Genomic DNA, 21513 nt, shown 5'->3' with positions numbered 1-21513 from the left:
GAGAGAGAATAGATGAATGACAAAATCCTAGACTTTACAGTACAAATAAATATACATGTCAACTTCCCTGTTCAAGATTTGAAAACAGAGGAATCTTTTAATAATTTAGAGGAAGGTGTTGATTTCATCTAACAATTTAACAATAGGGTTTTCAGAAGTTGTATTACCACATATAAAATGCAAATGGTAAATAATAAAATGGAGTAAGCTTGAAATGAGTATATATTATGAGATGTATTCTTTAATGTTGGAATCAGATTGCTGAATTCAGAGGATAATTTTTAGAAGACTTTTAAAAAAATCATTTGTGTATTTTTAATAGTTCATTTTTATTGACATTTTTCCAATACCATTTATCACCCTTATAACATCTTCCACCTCCACCTGCCGCCCCACTCCCTCCCTCACCACACTGCTGTCCATGTCTAGGGCATCCTTCTCTCTTTTGCTGGAGCCCTCACCCTGTGCCCTCCCCCAGGGCTGTCGGCCTGTTCTCTATGAATCTGTAAAAGACTCTGTTCTTGTTCTAACTTGACTTCCTTTAGAATTTTAACAAGTAGAAACTGGTTATAACTTTCTACTTAAAATGAATCAATTTTCATTTCTGAATTATCATAGGTTTTAATTTAATAAAAATGAATGACTAGATTTTACTATAAATCATTTATTGGGTTTAATGCCATATATCTGGAAAATATTTTCCCCCACATTTAGATCTTTGTGATTAATATCATTTATTGGTTTTACTTGTTTGAATATTTAATATGGTTTGTGGTAAAGAGTGTGGGCTGTGGTGTCAGACAGATTTGAGTTTCAATCCCCTATTATCTACTTCTTAGCAAATTATTCAACTTGTCAAACCTTAGCTGGATCTTGTGTAAAATGGAGATGGTACCTACTATAACAGGCCCTTGGAGGATATAATAAAAAATATATGTGGTGTACTTAGCACAGTATCTGGAATATAGCAGGCATTCAGTAATGTGGAACAACTGTTTTTTCCCTGTTGTTGTGTTTTGTTCTGCAGCTTTCCCCACAAATAAACCAGATGAAGATGCAAGACATGTAATAAAAGTGGTAAGTATTGCTCTTAAATTTGTATTTTGCATATATTTGACTTCTTTCTGCTTTATTCATTTTAGTTTTGTAAAATTGTTTCTCATAGTTTTCATAACTTTACTTATCATTAAACCTAATGTTATATTTTCGCACTGTTAAAATGTAAAGACTGGAGAACTTTGTTCTGTGTTAGCATCTATAACCCTTTTATCTCACACCTAGCTGTCTGTCTTCTTCTGCCTCCCCCACTTCCCGTCTTCTTTCCTCTCTACTCTAGATGTATGGTCCTTACAGGCAGGGGTGAGGTTCTATTTTTGTTCCTATCCCCTGTGCCCAGTACAATGAATGAAATGCAGTAGATGCTCAGTAAAGGCATCAGGTAGCAGGAGCCACCAGGTAGTCTGCAGTGTATCTCCTGATGTGCGTGTTGGTACACACTGAGTGTCTGTGTGTGTGTTAAGTTCTCAGTGCTTTCAGTTAAATAGACTCCTTTCATGTGTAAATCTGTATAGAGATAGCATTACAATATGGTAAATTTAAAAATGAGATTCTTTAAGTTTATTTAGTGCTTTCTGTAGAGATTTTCAGTGGAAATCTGGTGCCTGTGTTTTATAATAATGATTCAAGTACTATTGTATATTACATATGTATATCCATATTTTTACAGTTGTAATACCAATTTTATCTCTAAGATTCTTAAAGTAAAATTAATTGTTCTTTTCTTTTATAGGAGTATCAAGAAAACGGCCCATTATTTTCGGAACTTAAATTTTACCAAAGAGCTGCAAAAAAAGAATGTAGTAAGTAAAATTAGCAAAGCAAGCTACTTCCATATATGTGCTTGCTAAAGTGAGTGTAAATAATTTTATCTTTTTCTCGCCTTCTGGAAAATTCTTTCCAATTAGAAATGTTATTGTAAAATGATACAGTTATCTGTTACAACATATAAAAAAAGACAGGTGGTTTACAAATTTTGATATTATGTAATGGGCTATATATTTCAGAATTGTTTCTACTACTTTACATAAAATGTATTATTGATCCAAGCTACCAAAAAAGAGTTCTGTAAATGTGAAAGACAGTAGAATGAAATTAATTTTTAAAGACTTGGCCCTGACTGGTGTGACTCAGTTGGTTGGGCCTTGTCCCGCAAAGCGAAAGGTCACTTGTTCAGTTCCCAGTCAGGGCACCTGCCTGGGTTGTGGGTTCGTCAGGCCAGGGCACATATGGGAGGCAACTGATCAGTGTTTCTCCCTCACATTGATGTTTCTTTTCCTCTCTTTATCCTTCCCTTCCCCTCATTCTAAAAATAAATTTAAAAATCTTTCTGAAAAAACATTTGGGTAGGAAGGATTGTGAGGAAAAATAATTAAAATGGGCATGGGCAGTAGATACATAAACAAAAGGAATGATCTTAGAATGTTAGGGTAAGGTGTTATGATTATTAAACATTATGATGATTTAGAAAATAAGTTAAAAATGCTAGACATATGAATCTTGATAAATTAGTTGGAACTGAGGATCGGATGTAAAAACTACCAGTTAGAGGATTTGAATGTGAAGTGAGTATGAGCAGAGCTGAAGAAGAATAAAAGCGTTTTCTAAACACTGTCAGTTATGTATGGACTAAGTAAAGCTTTAAGGAAGTTGATCTGAGTAATGACTTTACAGTCAAAGGTCCTTTACATTATGTTTAGGAAAAGGGATGATGAGTTTAGCCTCAATAATTAACTTTTTTTTCCTTGATAAAACCTTCTAAACATTAAGACTGTGGTCTTTACTGATTGCTTGAAATATTTCAGGGTGACAAATAAAATCCATTAAACTTGATTGTTTATCAGTAGAGCTCTCTTAAACATTAATTTTCTACATGTTGGAAAAGTGAAAAATTAAGCTATCTGATTGTTTTAAGTGGATCTGATTTTTTAAAAACTAAATTTAATCAAAACTTTCTGTATAACATAATTTCAAAGTAAGATCATTTTTCTGCCTAGTTTCTATTATTTGACTACCGTGGTTTTAGATTTTTAAGTAATAAGGAAGAAAAAGCCATCTCTCTACTGATTCTTTGGTGGTTAAAATGTTTTTAAAAATTTAACTAGCATATAAAGGAATGAATTTTTTCATGAATAATAAATAACATTTATCTATATGATGATGCATTTTATGACTATTGCTACTTTTGTTTGTTATTTATTTATTATTTTAATGGTGCTAAAACCTTTTATTAATAGAGTTGGTTATAATTTATTTAATTTAAAATATCTTTTTGTGTTTTTGTGTTAAATATAGTGATAAGTAGAATTAAAGCCATTTGGTAGATACTTTTGATTTCTAAAAGAAGTTTTAGGAAGGTTTAATTTCTATTTAGGTTAGCTAAGTAAGTTTTAGCATCAATGCAAAAGTAAGAAATATCTTTATAAAAAACATTTATCTTTTTCTGTATTAAATTTGTCTTTGCAGTCAAAAACTGGATAAAACTAAAACAACTTGATTATTTAGGAATTCCTGTGTTTTATGGATCTGGCCTTACAGAATTCAAGGGTAAAAGGTAAAAATAGAATTATTATAATCAAATATTATCCAATACCTGTTTCTTATGTGGTCTATTAATATCTGTGACTGTATAACAAGTGACCCAAAATGGAGTGGCTTATAACAACCAACTGATACTACTTTAATTTCTGTGGGTCAGTTATCCATAACTGGCTTACCTGGGTGGTTCTAGCTCAGGACTTCTTAGGAGGATGTGTGTACTCAGCCATCTTTTGGGCTCCAGTCATCTCACGGTTAGACAAGGGAAGGTTCTGCTTTAAAGGTCACTTATGTGGTCATTGGCAGGCCTGAAAAGATCTGCTTCTAAATTCACTACTGCGGTTGTTGGCAGGCCTCACATCCTCACCATATCTCTCCATAGGCTGCCCAAGTGTATAAAGACATGGCAGCTGGCTTCCCCTAGAGCAAGTATCGGAGGGAGGAGGAAAGCACGTGCGCACACACGGGCATGCATCCAAGAAGAAAGTCACAGTCTTTTTATAATCTAATCTGAGAAGTGATATCCTATCATTTCTACTGCACTCTCTTTGCTAGAAGCAAGTCATTAAATGTACCCTATACTCAAGAGAGGAGAATTAAGCTCTATCTCTTCAGAGAGGCAAAAAAAAAGAAAAATAATTGTTAGAAATAGAAATATTTTTAAACCCACCAAATATAGCTCATCATTACATATAAATAATTCACTTGTAATGATTTTTAAAAAGAAAAAATATGTTGTCCTTTGTTACGTACCCATTTTGTCCTTTCAGTAGCCTTTAACGATAGGTGATTTGTTTTCCCTTGGTGAGAAAACTAGGCTCAAAGGTCAGTGCTTTTCTCAAATGATCTTTAAATGCTGTAAGTAAAAACAAAATGAACAAACAATAATCTTGCAACAAAATAAAGCTCTTCCAGTAGGGGACTGAATGGCTAAGCATGATACTTTCATATCGTGCAATATTATGCAACCCATTAAATAAATCGGTTAAAGCTATACCAGTTGACTTAGAAAGATTTCTATGAGATACAATTGAAAAAAGCATGATTCAGAAAAGTGCATAAAATAAGGTCACATTTTTGTACAACAAAGACAAAAGTTTTTATGTGTCTGTTCGTGTTTGTGTATGTAATAGATGCAGAATAGGGTCCCGTGTGGATAGGTGAAGGGAAGAAGAGAAGAGAAGAGGTGCCAAACAGAAAAGAACAAGAAAAAGTCCATTTTTTTTTAAAAAAGTTCTGCTTATAAATGTATAGAGACAGTAAATTTGGTTTTATAAGGTCAAAAACAAATATAAATAAAATTTTCTGTATGGACAATTTGTTCAAGGCTCTGTGGCAAGAAGGTCATAGAATCAAAATGAACTAAATTTAAACTGTTTAATTTAGAAAGAGTAGTTTTTCATGATCTAAGACGGTGTGAGTGGTTCAGCACAGCACTCTCTTCTAGAAAACTAAGTGCAAAGTAAAATACTAAGTAGTATCTTAGAAGGACAGCATTATTAATGTGTTTCTCTTTAATGGTTCATACTGCATCATTCTTTATTGTTAGATTGGGACATTTTCTCTTGTTTCAATTCATATACAGAAGGTTTCAAGCATTGCTATCTTCAGATCTCTTTGTGAAATTGTCTTCTTGTAGTTACAGATTTATGGTAATGGAAAGACTAGGAACAGATTTACAGAAGATCTCTGACCAGAATGGTACCTTTAAAAAGTCAACTGTCCTTCAGCTAGGTATTCGAATGGTAAGAAGGAATGACTTATTTTACATGCTCCATTTTCAGATTATTTACTTGATATCATATACAAATTGTTGCCCTTTGTGGAATTATTAGAGAGTGAAGGATTATTGCTCTAGAAATGTCAGGTATTAAGAGTCAGGTTATTTTGGTGACATTGGGAACAGCGGTCTCCCTTAGTGATAGAATGGGCCATGTTGGGCACTACAAATGCAATGAGACATTGGTTCTCCAGGCTGATGATTTTTTTTTCTTACAGCTTTGTTTTACATATCAGAACAAGCTTATGTTGCTATAAGAATAACTTCTCTTTTGTCAATTACATTTTTAACAATGCAAACTATGGCAGATTATATTATTTTCCATACTAAACACATGATGGTATCGAGGTGCTATAAAGTTTTTATTACGAGTTTGGGATGGTGGCAGTAATTAGTGTGGCAATGAATAATGCATACTTTGCCAAATAAGAAGCAATGAAATCTTAATAGCACCCATGCACACATTTTGTTTATACCACATATTTGTCTTATCTTGTTTGTGTTTAGTTTGCCTAAGCTCCATTTTATTTTTTTATTTTTTTTCAGTTTAAATGGAATGAAACTGCTCATGCCGGGTTGGGATGTGACACACACAACTCATTCATTTTCCCACGTGTGCATTCATCCAGTTAGGCAGAATCCAGTGTTTACGGAACACTGGGTGTAGGTGGCAGCTCCAGAGATGAAGCTGAGGTTCACTCTGTTACCGTGCAGAGGGAGAATGCCTCTCTGCTCGTGGACATGCTGTTCTGTTCTGGAGTCCCTAAAACTCAGTTTGTAATTGTTCCTTGGGTAAGGAATTGCTGAGTGGGCTTCATGATTATTTCCCTTTGTGTCTCTGATTTTATTGTGGTTTTAGCTTTGCGCAGTGTGGTTTGGCCATCAGGCTGTCAGGAGCACGGGCATAGACATTGTTGAATCTTGATTTCCTTTCATCAAAGTTTCGATGAAAGCACTTGATATCTCAGGGTCATTTTATTCAGCTCTTCCCAGGATGAGCAACCTGTACATGTAATGCTTTAGAATAGATAAATAAATGTGAAACATGCCACTTTGTCATTGTTAATATGAAAAAAATACACGTAATTCTATATTCAAAATGTCCAGGTTGATCATGAGTTCTAAATTAACATCAGTATAACCTTACATATTTCTTTTCACAGCTGGATGTGCTGGAATATATACATGAAAATGAATATGTTCATGGTGATATAAAAGCAGCAAATCTACTTTTGGGTTACAAAAATCCAGAACAGGTAAATATAACATTAAGCTTTGCTTTTTATAAAGGGTTCTCAAAATATCATACTGGGGCATTCAAAAAACAAACTCCTAACCAGACTAGTTTACAAATGAGGACTTACCATGATGCATGTTATGATGTATCTTACCTTGCTTTATGGAATTTAATGCACTAAACTAATAAGTAATTAGGGTGAGGAAATTGAGACTCAGAGGGGTTAACTGATTTGTTAATGGTTATATTGTTAAGAAGTGGCTAAACAGGAATTTGACTTTCTGAGCAAATACAGGGACCCATAAAAATGCAGTAGGAGAGTTGGATTTTATACAGAGAAGAAAATAAAAAGCTGTCACATTAGCTCTTTTTCTGTTGTGTAAATAAGCTTTAAATAGAGCAACAGTTTCAGTGGAACTTTCTGTGATGGTGGGTATTCTGTATAATACTGTCCAGTATAGTAGCCATTAGCCACATGTGGCCATTAAGCATATGAAATGTGGGTTGTACACTACCACACACTGGTGGGAATGCAAAATGGCCTGACCACTGTGGAAGACAATTTGGCATTTTCTTAACAAAACTGAACATACTCTTTATATATGATTTAGCAGTTACACTCCTTAGTATTTATCCAAAGGAGCTGAAAACTTAAAACCACACAAAACTTACACATAGATGTTTATTGCAGCTTTCTTTGTAATTGCCAAAACTTGAAGTAGCCAAGATGTCTTTTAATAGGTGAACAGATAAATAATCTGTGGCATATCCAGATAGGGCAGTATGAGTCAGTATTAAAAAGAAATGAGCAAGACAAGAAAAAACATGTAGGAATCTTAAGTAATGCATATTACTAAATGAAAATTTGTATAATTCCAATTGTATAACATTTTAAAAAAGACAAAACTATGGGGATATTAAAAAGATCAGTGATTGCTAAGGGTTAGAGGGGAGGGAGGAGTGAATAGGGAGCACAGAGGATTTTTAGGGAAATAAAATTGTTCTGTATGATACTGCAATGGTGTGTATGTACATGTCATTGTACATTTGTCGAAGCCTATGGAATGTGCACCACCAAGAGTGAACTCTGATGTGAACTACAGACTTGTGGGATGATAATGTCAATGTCGAGTGATCCATTGTAGCAGATGTTAGACTGTGGTGCGGGACACTGTTAGTAAGGGAGGTTGTATTGGGGGTGGGCTGTGAGCATATGAGAACTCCCTGTACTTTCTACTCAGTTTTACCTGCATTTACAAAAATTGAATCTAAAAACTACTCTAAAAACCTAAAAAAGTGATTACCATAATCAAGTTAACACATTTCGTCAGCTCACATAGTAGACTTTTTTTCTGTTTTGTTTTGTGGTACAGACACTTAAAATGTACTTCTTCAGCAGATTTGTTGCATGCAGCATAGTAACAACTGTGCTCCCCATAAGCTCCCCATGAGTCCCCATCAGCTCCCCAGAACTTACTCATCTTTTACCTGAAAGTTTGTAGCATGAGACCAACACTTCCCATTTCTTCCACCTACCCTGCCCCTGACAACCACTATCTACTTCTGGTTCCATAAGTTCTATTTTTTCACACACCTCGTATAAGAGAGATTATACAGTATTTGTCTTTCTGTGTCTGGCTTATTTCACTTACCATAATGTTCTCTGAGTTTTTTCATGTTGTTGCAAATGATATATTCCTTTTTATGGCTGGATAACACTCCACTACAATATGTGCATTTATATATACATATGTTTATCACATTTTTAATCCATTTATCCATCAGTGGGCACTGTCTGTTTACATATCTTGGCTATTGTAAATCATGATGCAGTAACTTGGAAGTGCAGGTATCTCTTCAAGTTAATGATTTCTTTTGCTTTGGATTATGCCCAGAAGTGGGATTTCTATTTTTTAATTATTTTGAGGAACTTCCACATTGTTTTCTATAATAACTATATCAATTTACATTCTCACCAAGAGTGTACAGGGTTCCCTACTCTCCACACCCTCACCAACACTTACCTCTCTCATGTCCTCTTGCTAGTAGCCACCCTAACAGGTGTGAGGGGATGTCTCATTGTGGTTTTGATTCTTACTTCCTTGATGATGAATAATGTTGAGCACGTTTTCACATTCATGTTGGCCATTTGTGTGTCTTCTTTAGGGCAATGCCATTCAGGTCTTTTGCCCTGTTTTTAACTGGGTTATTTGAGTTTTTGTTGACATTGCTGTTAATGAGTTGTCTACGTTCTTATATATTTTGGATATTAACCCTTTATCAGATGTATGGTTTGCACATATTTTCTCCCATTCCATAGGTTGCCTTTTCACTTTTTTTTATGGTTTTCTTTGCTGTGTAGAGTCTTTTTAGTTTGATAAAGGCTTGTTTGTTTTGGTTTTGTTGCTTGTACTTTTGGTATAAATTACAAAAAAATCATTGCTAAGACCTGTGTTTATGGGCAGGAAGAATTAATACTGTCAATATACCCATACTGCCCAAAGCAATCTACAGATTTAATGCAATCCCTATAAAAATTTCAATGTCATTTTTCAGAGAAATAAACAGTCCTAAATTGGTATGGAACCACAAAATACCCTGGATAGTGAAAACAGTCTTGAGAAAGAAAAGAACTGGGGACATCATATTCCTGATTTCAAACTATATTACAGTGCTAAAGTAATTAAAACAGTTTGCTATTGCCATAAAGAACAGATACAGACCTATGGAATGGAATAGAGAGCTCAGAAATAAAGCCAGGTGTACATGATCAAGTAATCTTTGACCAGAGTCCCCAAAGTCTCCTCAATAAATGGTGATGAGAAAGCTGGATATCCACATGCAAAAGAATGCAGTTGGACTCTTATCTTTCACTGTATACAGAAATTAATAAAAAATGGATTCAAGATTGAAATATAAGACATAAAATAATAAAACTAGTAGAAAACATAGGGGAAAAGTTTAATTTTAATGAATTTGAATTTTAATAGTCACTTGTGGCTAGTACCCACTATATTAGAGTGGTAAGATTTTAAAAGTTAAAAATATTGAGTCTATAAAAAATTACAAAAAATATAGTTGAATATTTAACTGAACTTTAAATGAGGAAAGAAATTTCTAAAATGTCTGAAAGAAAATATCTTAGAAAATATTGAGAAATTTCAAATTTTAAGCTGTCAGTATATTTACAAAATTGAAATATTGAAAGGCAAATGAGAAACTGAAATATTGAAGATAGTAAAATCTAAAAAATTTAATAAAAACACCAAATACTTTCTTAAAACAATGATTAAAAGGAGTGAATAACAGAACAGAGAAGAAATACCACTGTCCAAGGAAATAAATGAGAAAAAGTTCACTACCACTAAAAACTGAGAGATATACAAATTAAAACAGTGAGGCAACATTTTTAAATAACTTATCAATTGGAAAAAGTCTGATTATTATAATCAGAATTATAATTATAAGACTTATTCTTATAAAATAATAATCTGATTATTCTGAGCCTGGTAGAGATGTAGAATACCAGTGGGATGTAAATTCAATGGGAGTAGAAGAAATTAAGTTAATGGAAGGGCAATTTAGCAACATATATTAAAAGCCTTTACAAGTCTTGATACTTTTTAAGGATAGGTTTATCAATGTATAATTTACAAACAGTAAAATTCGCCCTTTCAGGTATATAGTTTGATGTGTTTTGACACATGTAATCATATAACCATCATTGTAATCAAGATATAGAGCATTTCTGTCATCCTCATGCGTTCTGTTGTTTCCCTGCGCAGTCCGTCCCCTTTTCTCACAGCCCCTGGCCATGATTTCTACCCCTGTATTTATTAGTTTTAGGGATGCCATGTAAATTGGATTATGGGAGATGTACTCTTTTGGTCTGGCTTCCTTCACTTAGCATAATGTTTTTTAGATTTGTGCATGCTATTGTTCATTAATACTTCATTCCACTTTAACGATATGTAGCATTCTGTTGGAAATCACTACACTTGCTTCATCTATTTCCCTGTTGATGGATACTTGTGTTGTTTCCAGTTTCTGACAATTTTGAATCAAGTTGCCATTAGCATTTACATACAGGTTTTGGTGTAAGTATACGAGGGGGAACCCCCCAAAACCAGAATTATCTTCTGGAGGGCAGGTCCCTTGTAGTACAGGCTTCCCTCGCTGCTGGAGTCCAGGCTTCCCGTCTGTATCGGTGGACTGGCCGGGATTGTTGTGAGAGGCTGCATTTGGCCTCAGTGAATCTCTTTTTTATTAAAAGCTCTTAATATATTTTTATTAATTTTCTTAATTGTTATTTTGTATTATTTTATTTTATTGTTCTCAGTGAATTTTGTTGAGTCTTTAACGTGTTTGCCCATTTCATGATGGGTGATTTACAAACACACCTGCCCACACCACACTGAGTGTTCAGCATTTTTTGACCAAAAAAATGGCATGACCCCCATGCCCCACCCTCCCTATTCATCCGATCTCACCCCGAGCGCCTTTTTTTTTGTTTTCCTGGGTGAAAAAGTTCTCAAAGGGAAACATTTTGCTGATGTGGACGAGGTGAAACAAAAAATGACAGGAGCAGTAAAAAAAAGAGGCATCGATATTGACGAGTTCAAAAACTGTTCTGAGAAGTGGGAAAAATGAATCCATAGGTGTATTGCATCAAATGGAGAGTACTTTGAAGGTAACTGAAGCTAAAATGTGTAAGAATAAATATACCATTTTTAATAAATAAATTCTAGTTTCTTTGAGTCCCCCCTCATATGTTTTAACTTCTGGGTAAGGAACCAGGAGTGGAATTTTTCTGGGTCATATGGAAGGGTATATTTAACTTGAAAAGAAGCCGCCAAACTGTTCTCCAGAGTGACTGTACCATTCCGCCTTCCCACAGGCAGTGTGTGATAATTCCAGGTGCTCCACATCTTGCCACCACTTGGTTTCATCAGTTTTTAAAATTTTAGTTGTTACAGTAAATGAGTGGTCATAGTGAGTTTTAATTTGTGTCAGTCATCTCTAATGACTGAAGACACTGAGGATCTTTCATGTGTTGATTTGGCATCCATTTATCTTCTTTAGTAAATTAAATGTGCCCATTTTAAATTTGGGTTCTCTTATATTAAGGCAACTTTACGTTTTGAGGATAGGAACCCTTTGTCAGGTACTGGTTTGTGGGTATTCTCTGCATATGGAACTTATCTTTTCATTCTCATTATCTGTCTTTCAAAACAGAGATGTTTTTAATTATGATGAATTCCAACATATGATTTTTTCTTTATGATTTGTACTGCTTCTCTTCTAAGCCAGAAACGCAAAATGTTTTCTTGTGTGTTTTCTCCAAGAACTACTGTGGAATTCGCATTTAGATTCCTGATTTATTTCAAGTTAGTGTTTGAATTTGGTGCAAAGTAAGGGTCAAGTATTATTTATTTAGTTAGTTAGTTAGTTAGTTTTGCATACATATGTGTAGTTGTTCCAACACTGTATGTTCAAGTGAATATCTTTTCCCTGGTAAATTAATTACCTGGAACCTCTGTCTAAATGAATCGACCATCTGTGAATGAGTCCATTCCTAGACTCTGTTCCAATGTCATCCATACAGTCAGTATCACACTTTCTTGATTATTGTAGCACCATAATTTTGAAATAAAGTAGTGTGACTCTTCAAGCTTTGTTCTTTTTTTTTCCAAAATTACTTTGACTATTCTTGGGGCTCTGCAATTCCCTATGTATTTTAGAATCAGTTCATCAGTTTCTACCCAAAACATGCAGAATTTTGACAGAGGTTGTGTTGAACTATAGATTAATTTGAGAACATTGATATCTTAGCAATATTGAGTCTTCTGGCTAGATACCAAGGTAATTCACTTGGAAAAGAATGATCATTTTAATCTTCATTTTTATTTCTGCTGTTTTTATTTTTATTAACTTCAAAATATTTTCTAATTTTCATTGTGATTTGTTTTCTGACCCCTGGGTTTTTGTAAAAACATTGTCTAATTTCCAAATATTTGGAGGTTTTCAAATTTCTGTTATGATTCCTAATTTAATTCTGTTATGGTCAGAGAACTCTGTATGATTTCAGTACTTTTAACTTTATTGAGAATTACTTAATGCATGGATATATTGGCTAATTGCTGAATATTTTATGACCCCTTGAAAAGAATATGTATTCTGCTGTCTGGGGTTACAGTATTTAATAAATATATATTAGGTCCCATTGATTGAGTTCTTGAAGTTTTCTATGTCTTTGCTGAAAAGAGTATGGAAACTTCAATTATAATAGTATATTTATTATTTTTTCCTGTCAGATTTTGTTTCATGTATATTGACATTCTATTACTGGTATGTTTAGTAGTTTTATGTTTCTTTATGAAATTTTTTTATCATAAAATGTGACTTTAATCTCTGGTAATGTTTCTTGTTTGGAAATCTACTCTGTCTGATATTAATATAGCCACACCATCTTTTTTCTTTTTGACTAGTGTTTATATTATATATCTTTTTCATTCACCTTGAATCAATCATCATCTGTACACTTAAGTTAAATTTCTCAGAGACAGTATTTCCATTTGGAAACATGATTTTAAGCAATGTTAAGACAGGCCTGTAGTAGCCTACTGTACTCCGGATAGGTTTTTCCTGCTTCCATGATGTGACGTTCTCTGATTTCTTCTGAATTCCCTGTGAGGACTTACCTGGGGGGTCAGAACTCAAACATCTCCCAGCTCTGTGTGAACCCTGGGAATTCGTCTTCTCTTTACCTCCCTTTTTCTTTCCATCCACATTTCACCCTACAGCTAAGCATCAAGGAGATCCCTATGCAGATTTTTCTGGAGCTTTTTTGTTCTCTTTCTTTCTATGTAGCTCCGTCCTCTTCTGAACTCCTCTTCTGAACTCCCTGCAATCTCAGGTTCTTTGGGAGCCTCTCTGAACTCAATCACTGTCTTCTCAGTAGGGCACTGGACTGCAGTCACTATTTTCATTCCTGTGTTTGAGTTGGAGCTGTCACCAAGCAGATAGCTGGGGCACCAGGCAGAAAGCTGGAAAATCTTTTTCCATTTTTCAAGTATCTCAGTCTTGTCCTACCTATTTAATATCCAAAACATTCATAGCGTTGATTTTGTCCAGTTCCCTATATGCAGCAGGAATGTGTATTCACTATTGTGCTTCTTCATTAACCAGAGCAAACAGGGCCCATTTAAAATTTTTTTTGTATGTGTGAATTGTCTACTCATGTCTTTTGCCCATTTTTTCATTTTTTGGTTTTCCTTGATTTTGAAGAGCCATTTGGATATGAATTAGCCCTTTAGCTGGCACGTATTTTACAGATATTTTCTCCCACTTGCCTTTTGTCCTTTGATTATACACGTGGTGTTTTATTGCCATGCAGAAGGTGAATTTTTAAGTATTTATTAATGTGGTCAAATTTATCAGTCTTTTATTTTCTATGGATATTGAGTCATAGTTAATAAATAACCTTAGTCTGTAGACAGCTTTTATATGATTTTTATTATATGGTTTAATTTTTAACATTTACATTTCTATTTTTTTAGAGGTTTTTTTTTCGTGACAGGAGGTATGGAGCTATTTTTATCTTTTTCTAGATGAATTTTCTGTTGTTCTAACACTATTAAAAAAATAAACTCTTCACTTCAGTGATACTAGATGCCACCTTTGTCATACACTAAATTTTCATATGTACTTGAGTTTATGTCTGTAGTTTTGTCAGATACTTCTGGCCCGTCTATTTATTTCATTGCATTCATTTCTGAGACTTCTAATGTATTTTGATAGCTAGAAGAGCTGGTGGTGCCTTGTAGCTTTTCTATTTTAGTGTTATTCTAGCTATTCACACTTTTGTATTTCCTTTTGTCTAGCTTCACTTATAAAAATACTTGTTGGCATTTTCATTGGAATTTTTTTTAAAATTTATGAATTGATTTGGGGAAGACCTGTAATCTTTATGTTGTATAGAATATCTGTCCATCCACAAGGAATCTTTCTATATTTCATCAGTGTTACATTGGTATATTCTGGGGTATTTTAAAGCTTTTCTCTCATTAGTTTTGCACATTTTTTGTTACTCTTATTCCTAAATATGAAATCATTTTTGTTGGTATTGTCAATGCGGTTTTACTCTACCATTTTATCTTCTACATGATTATTTGTTTGTGTATCTGAAAGCTATTGATTTCTGTACATTCATTTTATATGCTATTACTTTACTGAATTGTTTGAGGTAGTTTTAGTAAGAATTCTCTAAGGTTTTCTGAGGAAACTGTCATGTAATATCCAAATAGGGTTTTCTTTCTTTTCCAGTTCTTATATTTCTGATTTGATTTGTCTAATTGCATTGCATTGTCTAATACATCCAGCACGTAGTACATGGTAGTGATCATCCTTGCCATTTTCTAATCTTAGTGAAAATGCCTGAAGCATTATTCCATTAAATGTAATGTTGGCTTTAGGACTGAGGTGTATCTACATATGTATGTATGTGTGTGTGCTTTGTCTTTATAGTAATCTTAAGGAAATAACCATCAGTTGATACAAGGTCTGGCCAGAAGTAGTGCCTGCTTGAGTGTGGTTGGTAGGGTAATAATATGGGTATAATAATTTATAGTTTTAATTTGAATATTTCACCTAAAATGTCACATGGTGTGCTTCAGTGTGATACTGTTATGTTACAGAATTGTATGCTTATGATTTTCTAACAACAGATTTTGTAGTATAAAGCGACATTATTTGTGTTGGACCCTGTATGTTTTTAAATGGATATTTTTGTTTTTATGGAATGGATATTGAATTTTGTTAAAGGCTTGCTTAGCATATATGGAAATAATCATGTTTTCCTCAGATCTGTTAATATGGTGTAATGTATTGTTGTAATTCTAATATTGAACCAACTTTACTTTCTAGGAATAAACCCACTGTTACTGTATATAATTTACTTAATATGGTGATGATATATGTTCACTATTTTATCTAATATTTTCATATTGACTTTTTAAGTGATTACTGGTCTGTAATTTTCTGTCTTATTGTACTATTTTTTATAAGATTTAGGTACCAACATTCTATTTCCTTCATAAAAAGAATTTGGAGGAACACTTCATTTTCTGTGTTCCAAAACTATTTTTATTATATTAGGACCATTTGGGTTTTGAATGTGAAGCCATCGGGTTATACTGCTTTTCTGTGAAGTAGTTCCTTTCAACCTTCTATTTTTTCCTATGGGTATTGGCTGTTTAAACTCTTTTTCTCTGATTGGGCCATATTCATTTTGTCTAGTTTTTCATATTTATTTGTGTGGGGGTCTTCATTGTACTGCTTTATGACTTTTAAATTTCTTCTAATTCAGTTGTTTCCTTCTATTTATATTTTACTTGTTCTTTTTTTTTCTGTCTTGAAGAATGTGGCTAGTAAGTAGCTGTTACATGTTTGTTAATTTTTCACAAACTTGGATTTTGATTTATTATGAGATATATTTTCTCTTTTTTCTCATTAAGTTTCGATTTTGCCTTTATTATATATTTTCTTGTGCTTCTCTAACTTTACCCATTTGTTCTTTTCCTTGGTCTTCAATTCAGAATCTATTTCACTTTTTTTTCCACTTTAAATTTATTTACTTCCATAGGTGATCAAGGCCATGATTTTTCTTTTTCTGGTTACTGCTTATGTTGTATTTCATGGGTTTTGATATGTCGTGTTTTATTATCTTTATTTTTTAGAAGTCTTTTATTTCTCCTTCACCAAAATGTAGTGTGATAGGTTTTCAAATTTTCATGTAGAGGTAACCTTTAAAAATGTAATTAAAGTCTAGACTTGTGATAAGATGGTCAGGGTATTATTGCTTGGAATCATTTTACTGTTTGAAATGTGCTGAAGCTTGTATTGTGACTTAAAGGAGACTAATTTTTGTTAGTTTTCCATGTTTGCTTGACAAAAAGGTAGTTTCTATTTTAATAGTGTAAAGTTTAATATCTGTCCAAAAGATCTACCTTATCGACTATATTATTTGTGTCATCTGTGTCTTTAGTTAGGTTTTGTTCACTTGATCTGTTTTGTACCAAGCATGGTATTTAAAAGTTTTCTGTCATTTGTGTTTCTGTGTTTCCTTGATTTTTATGTGGTTTTCTGTTTTACAAAGGTCATTGCTGTGCTGTTTGGTAAACACTCATTACTTCTATTTGCTGTGTTTCTTAATGCTCTGTGTTTCCTTTGATCTTATATTCTTTAAGGTTTTTTTAGGGGGAACAGTTTGTGAAAGTTTATATTTTGTAGTATTTATGATATTTTAGTATTTATCTTTTAAAAATGCTTTAGTCCACATTTTTTCATATTTAACCTTTTACTATTACTATGATAGTCTTTTGTGGTATTTTTTTATGTCTACCAACTACTTATTCATTACCAATGAGCTTAGTTTACTTTCCTCTTTCCCTTAACACTGTTCTCTCATTTTTTAGTAACACTGCTTAACTTTGTCAGAATGTGTGTCATTTGTGTATTCTTCATTTGTCTTTAACCTTGTTTGAGTCTTAGATCTAAATATATTAAAGATTCATCTTGTTCTTTTGTCAAAGTTACCCACTCATCTTTTAATTGAATAAAACTAATCTTCTAGGAGATTGTTCAAGAAGCTCTCGACAGTATACCCTTGCACACATAAAAAGTTTCAGTAGTGCTGATGCTTGAGGGCGAGCTTAGATGGATTTAAAATACTTAGTTCACACTCTCTTTTCTTGAATTTCTTGAAGATGCCGATCTATTGCTGTCTTGTTTTGCATGTTGCTTTTAAAATGTCTTCTGCCAGTTTCTCTTACCACTGTATATTATTTCTCCTTTTTGCCTAAATTTCTTCTAAAGTTTTCAACATTTACTGTGTGCTAGGTGTTATGTTACGTTCTTTAAAAAAATCCCAATTTATGCTTTCCTGATAGATAGGTAGACATCATTGTCTTAGACTGCCTAACTTCTGCTTCTCGCCTCACTGACTTTGGAAGGTGAGATGGTGGTGCACAGTTGAGCATTAGAATGTTAGGCTTCTGGGAGCTGGTATATACTGTGTTTGGAAAACAGTTGTGCCTTTCTGATTTCATTGCTTACAATGTCATTACCAGAAATGATATTGACTGGTGGTCTTGCCCCTGAGTACCACCCATTTAGCTGTATCTCCCAGTGCTGCTAGTGCAGAGTGTTGAACCACTTAAAGTTAAATCAGGGTTTGTACACATTTTTTTAAATTTCAGTGGTGCAGATGCTCTCTCACATATGGGAGGCCTCCTCTCTTTTGTATCAGCTTATAATCCTGCTCTTGCATGAAGCCTTCTTGGATGATTCTGGTCTGTACTGATCTCCATTTGTGATTTCCTTTAGCTTCTAGTATGTATTTTAAATACATGAGCACTCAAGTCTCACTTGTCTTGTGTTGTCTTACAGTCTGAACTGGAATGAACTCCTTGAAGCTTCTCGGCATGTGTTCTTCTCTTCCTTCTTTTGTGTTCCTTAGAACACCTAGGTTAGTGTTCCTTTGGGAATAATCCTTCAAGAAACACTTTACTGACTTCTCAGATGTGAGGCCAGTCTTCATGCAACAATCCCTGTATCTCACTTGGTGCCCAACACCTTGGTTGGTCAATGTCTTGATCCCGCCATACCCCATGTGTTTCTGCCCCAAACTGCCTGCTCAGTTGAAGAGGGTCCCTCTCAGGTAGAGAAGGGCACTTTTTCATGTCAGTATCTGGAGTGATAAATGTGACTTTGGAAACCTGTGATATTTTAAAAACACTTGTTTGGTTCCTGGGACTTATGCTGAACTGAAAGTCAGGAGACCAGGTTCTAGTCCCCAGTCTGAGACTGAGCATAATTGCAGCCTTCAGCAAGTGATTTAACCTGTGTGGACTCTGACTTTCTAGTACATAAAATGGGACTTTGACTAGGTGATCTCAAAAGTTCCTTCTAGCTCTAAAATTCTGCTATTCTCAGAAAACAAGCTTTTCAAGCTGATTGCAGAAGGTAATGTTTCTAACAGTTTCCAAAGTGCCTTGCCTATTGTTGCATAGCTAAAGAGGTTAAAAAGTTTAAATTTATGCAAAATTTGTCACTTCTGGGAGTTCTGGGAGCAGGAATTGTAGCAACTGACCTGTATCTGGTGGCAAATATTCACTCAGATTCCCTAGGATATCCATAGGGTAAGGTCATAAGCCTCATTAAAGTCGCTTGTTCACTGTTTGCTAGAGGGAATTCTGATGCAATCCATTTATCAATCACAGTTACTTGTAAGATGGAGGGTGAATGTTTGTAAGAATTTTGCATGATATGTGTACATAATATGGTCACCATTTAGAGATAGCCTTTCCTTTGTTGGACACACATAAAATTTAATCCTGGCAACATATGTCTGTATCTCACTATCTCCAGAGTAGTGTTGAATGTCTTAACTTGATGACAGTGTAATATTACTAGATGGCACATTTGGTACGGCTATTTTAAAATGTTGATATTATATGAATAGGGTTATTATACTCTAGATTAACTAGCATGGTTGTGTTTGCAGTCAGTTATAGCATGCATGCTATGTTGTTTCTTCCTAGTGCAGATCTGCTGTGGATTTTTAGTTAAGAGACTTTGAAATTTGTTCCTAAGAATTTAGTTAATTGAACCTTAAACATTTATGAGTTTAAAATTATTTTAAAATGTATATTTTCATTGGACTTTTTGTCTCAATATAATTATTTGTCATATGAATTTGTTTTTGAAATGTAATAGCTTGTATGTATCTGGTATTCATATACCAGCTCTGCCAACTTACTATTTTGGGATTATTTCAGTGTGATTTGTCAAATGAAAGTAAAGTCAGCCCCAAATTTTATTTCCATCAAATATTCAATAATGTGTTAATACTACTATTTTTAGTTCTGTTATCTGATATTTAATAGTGTTTTTATTATCAGAATTTATTCTTAATGTGTATATTAAGATGCCTGATTTTAAATCAATTTAGATCCATATTTAAAAAATTCTTAATGCCATGCAAATGACAGTTACCTGAATGTGGACTGCCAAAGTCTTATTGGAGGATAGTGATGAGTAGAAAATATTGAAGAAAACAACCTAAGAATTATAATTTAGAAGCTATGATCTCCATATTTAAAATTAATATTTTGTGAAGCTTATCTGCCAGTACTTCACAAGTGAGACAAATGAAAATCTGTTAAGTATACAATTTAGCCTCAGGAAGATACAGATTTTTAATCTTTTGTTTTGAAAAATTTTAAACATTCTGAGTTATAGGGGATTCCATGTAGCCATCATTTTGACTTAAAATTTAAAGTTTTAAAAATTTGTTTTATCTATGTTTTTGGCTGAAAGATCGTAAAATAAATATAGATGTCATGACATTTTGCTTCTAAATAATTATGTATGCATTTCCAAAGAACAAGGACAATTCACTGTATTATAAAAATGCCATTAACACACTAACAAAATTAATATTCTTTATTATCAAATACAGTTTTATTTCTTCCACTTTCTTGTTTACCCTGAAATTCATGAGAAATGGAAATACAGACAATTTTTATTCTGATTGTACTTAATGCCTCTTTTCCTTTATAAGAACAAATTACATATTGCAGTAGACTTCCTTTCCACAACTTCCCTTTCTGTAATTGACAAGCCTGTATCATGTGACCTCTTTGACTCTCTTAGCTGCTGACTTCCTAGATAGAATCAGTTGTTAGCTACAAATCTGACTCAGGAAACTGTTGGTTCAGAACCAGGTAGCGTGATTTTTTGCAGTTAGATGTTGATCAGGAGAGCAAGTTTCTAGTCTTGTAAATAGGAAAACAGGGATTGCGGTTGATTCACTGATGTGCATCCAGCAGCTGGCATAGAACATGGCATATAACAAGCAATCAATAAATAAGCGATGAGTGAACAATGAGTAATTGAATAGGTTCATGCATAAATGAATTCATTAAGCAATGTTCAGGAGCAACAGGTAAAGCCAACCAAATAGAGCTGGACATGGTATAGCCAAGTCCAGCAAATGTGCCATTTGTACTTTTCTTAAATTCCTATTGGGAAAAAATCTGTCTACTGTGTTGAGAGATCTTTACTACTTCATATAAAATTATGAGTGTTTTCTTACAGATACAGCTCTGTTAGCAGGGAGACTGCTATTGGTTGGATGGTGTCCCTTCAAGAGATATTGAAGTTCCAACCCCCTAGTGTCTGTGAATGTAAACTTATATGAAAATAGCATCTTTTTGAGTTAAGATGAAGTGGTTAGGGAAAGCCCTAATCCAATGCGACTGTTTTTCTTATAAAAGGGGAGACGTGTAGAGGAAAGACAATGTAAAGAGACAGGGAGAATGACTTCTACAAGCCAAGGAACACTGAGACTACCAGAAGCTTAGGAGAAGGGCATGGAGCAGATCATCCCTCACCGCCACCAGAAGGGACCAACCCCGCCAGCCCCTTGATTTCAGATTGCCAGCCTCCAGAACTGGGAGACAATAAATTTCTATTGTTTAAGTCATCCAGCTTGTGGGACCTTGTTTTAGCAGTTCTTCAAAACTAATACGGGGACTTAGACATGAACCTTTGCTTGGAGGTTGAGATAATAACATATTCCAAATAATGCTAATAAAAATTTCACAATAGTATTCTGCTGCATGTAAGTTGCTAACACCTTAGCATGAATACTAATTTTTTTGGCTAAATGTGAACTTTGGGCACCAGGATAGGGAAAGAAAAAGGAAAGGGGGAAGTAAGAATAGAGGGCAGAGGGAATGATCCTCTTTAATTTTCCCAGGCCCACCCAGGCATGGCCAACTCAGTTAGTGTTTTTCACATGATTTGTTCTTGCACATGGGATCTCCAAGCAATCAGC

At 34.0% G+C, this 21513-nt stretch overlaps 1 protein-coding gene across 7 annotated transcripts in view; it reads left to right on the top strand.

The window, feature by feature from the left end:
• Positions 1–21513, top strand: part of VRK2 (VRK serine/threonine kinase 2) — an 89998-nt gene that overhangs the window by 26216 nt on the left and 42269 nt on the right. For 6 of the 7 annotated variants that reach the window (XM_045827463.1, XM_045827462.1, XM_045827460.1 and 3 more), the window contains exons 3-7: positions 1028–1077; positions 1790–1859; positions 3523–3610; positions 5234–5339; positions 6538–6630. In XM_045827463.1, the coding sequence (XP_045683419.1) occupies positions 1028–1077; positions 1790–1859; positions 3523–3610; positions 5234–5339; positions 6538–6630 (407 nt within the window). The remainder of the gene's footprint in view (positions 1–1027; positions 1078–1789; positions 1860–3522; positions 3611–5233; positions 5340–6537; positions 6631–21513) is intronic. The other variant, XM_045827466.1, reaches the window with a different exon arrangement.

Source organism: Phyllostomus hastatus, unplaced genomic scaffold (assembly GCF_019186645.2).
Source record: "Phyllostomus hastatus isolate PE091 unplaced genomic scaffold, TTU_PhHast_1.1 phas_scaffold_78, whole genome shotgun sequence".
NCBI lineage: Eukaryota > Metazoa > Chordata > Mammalia > Chiroptera > Phyllostomidae > Phyllostomus > Phyllostomus hastatus.
The sequence above is the reverse complement of the archived record's forward strand: the minus strand, read 5'-3'. Positions and strand labels throughout refer to the sequence as shown.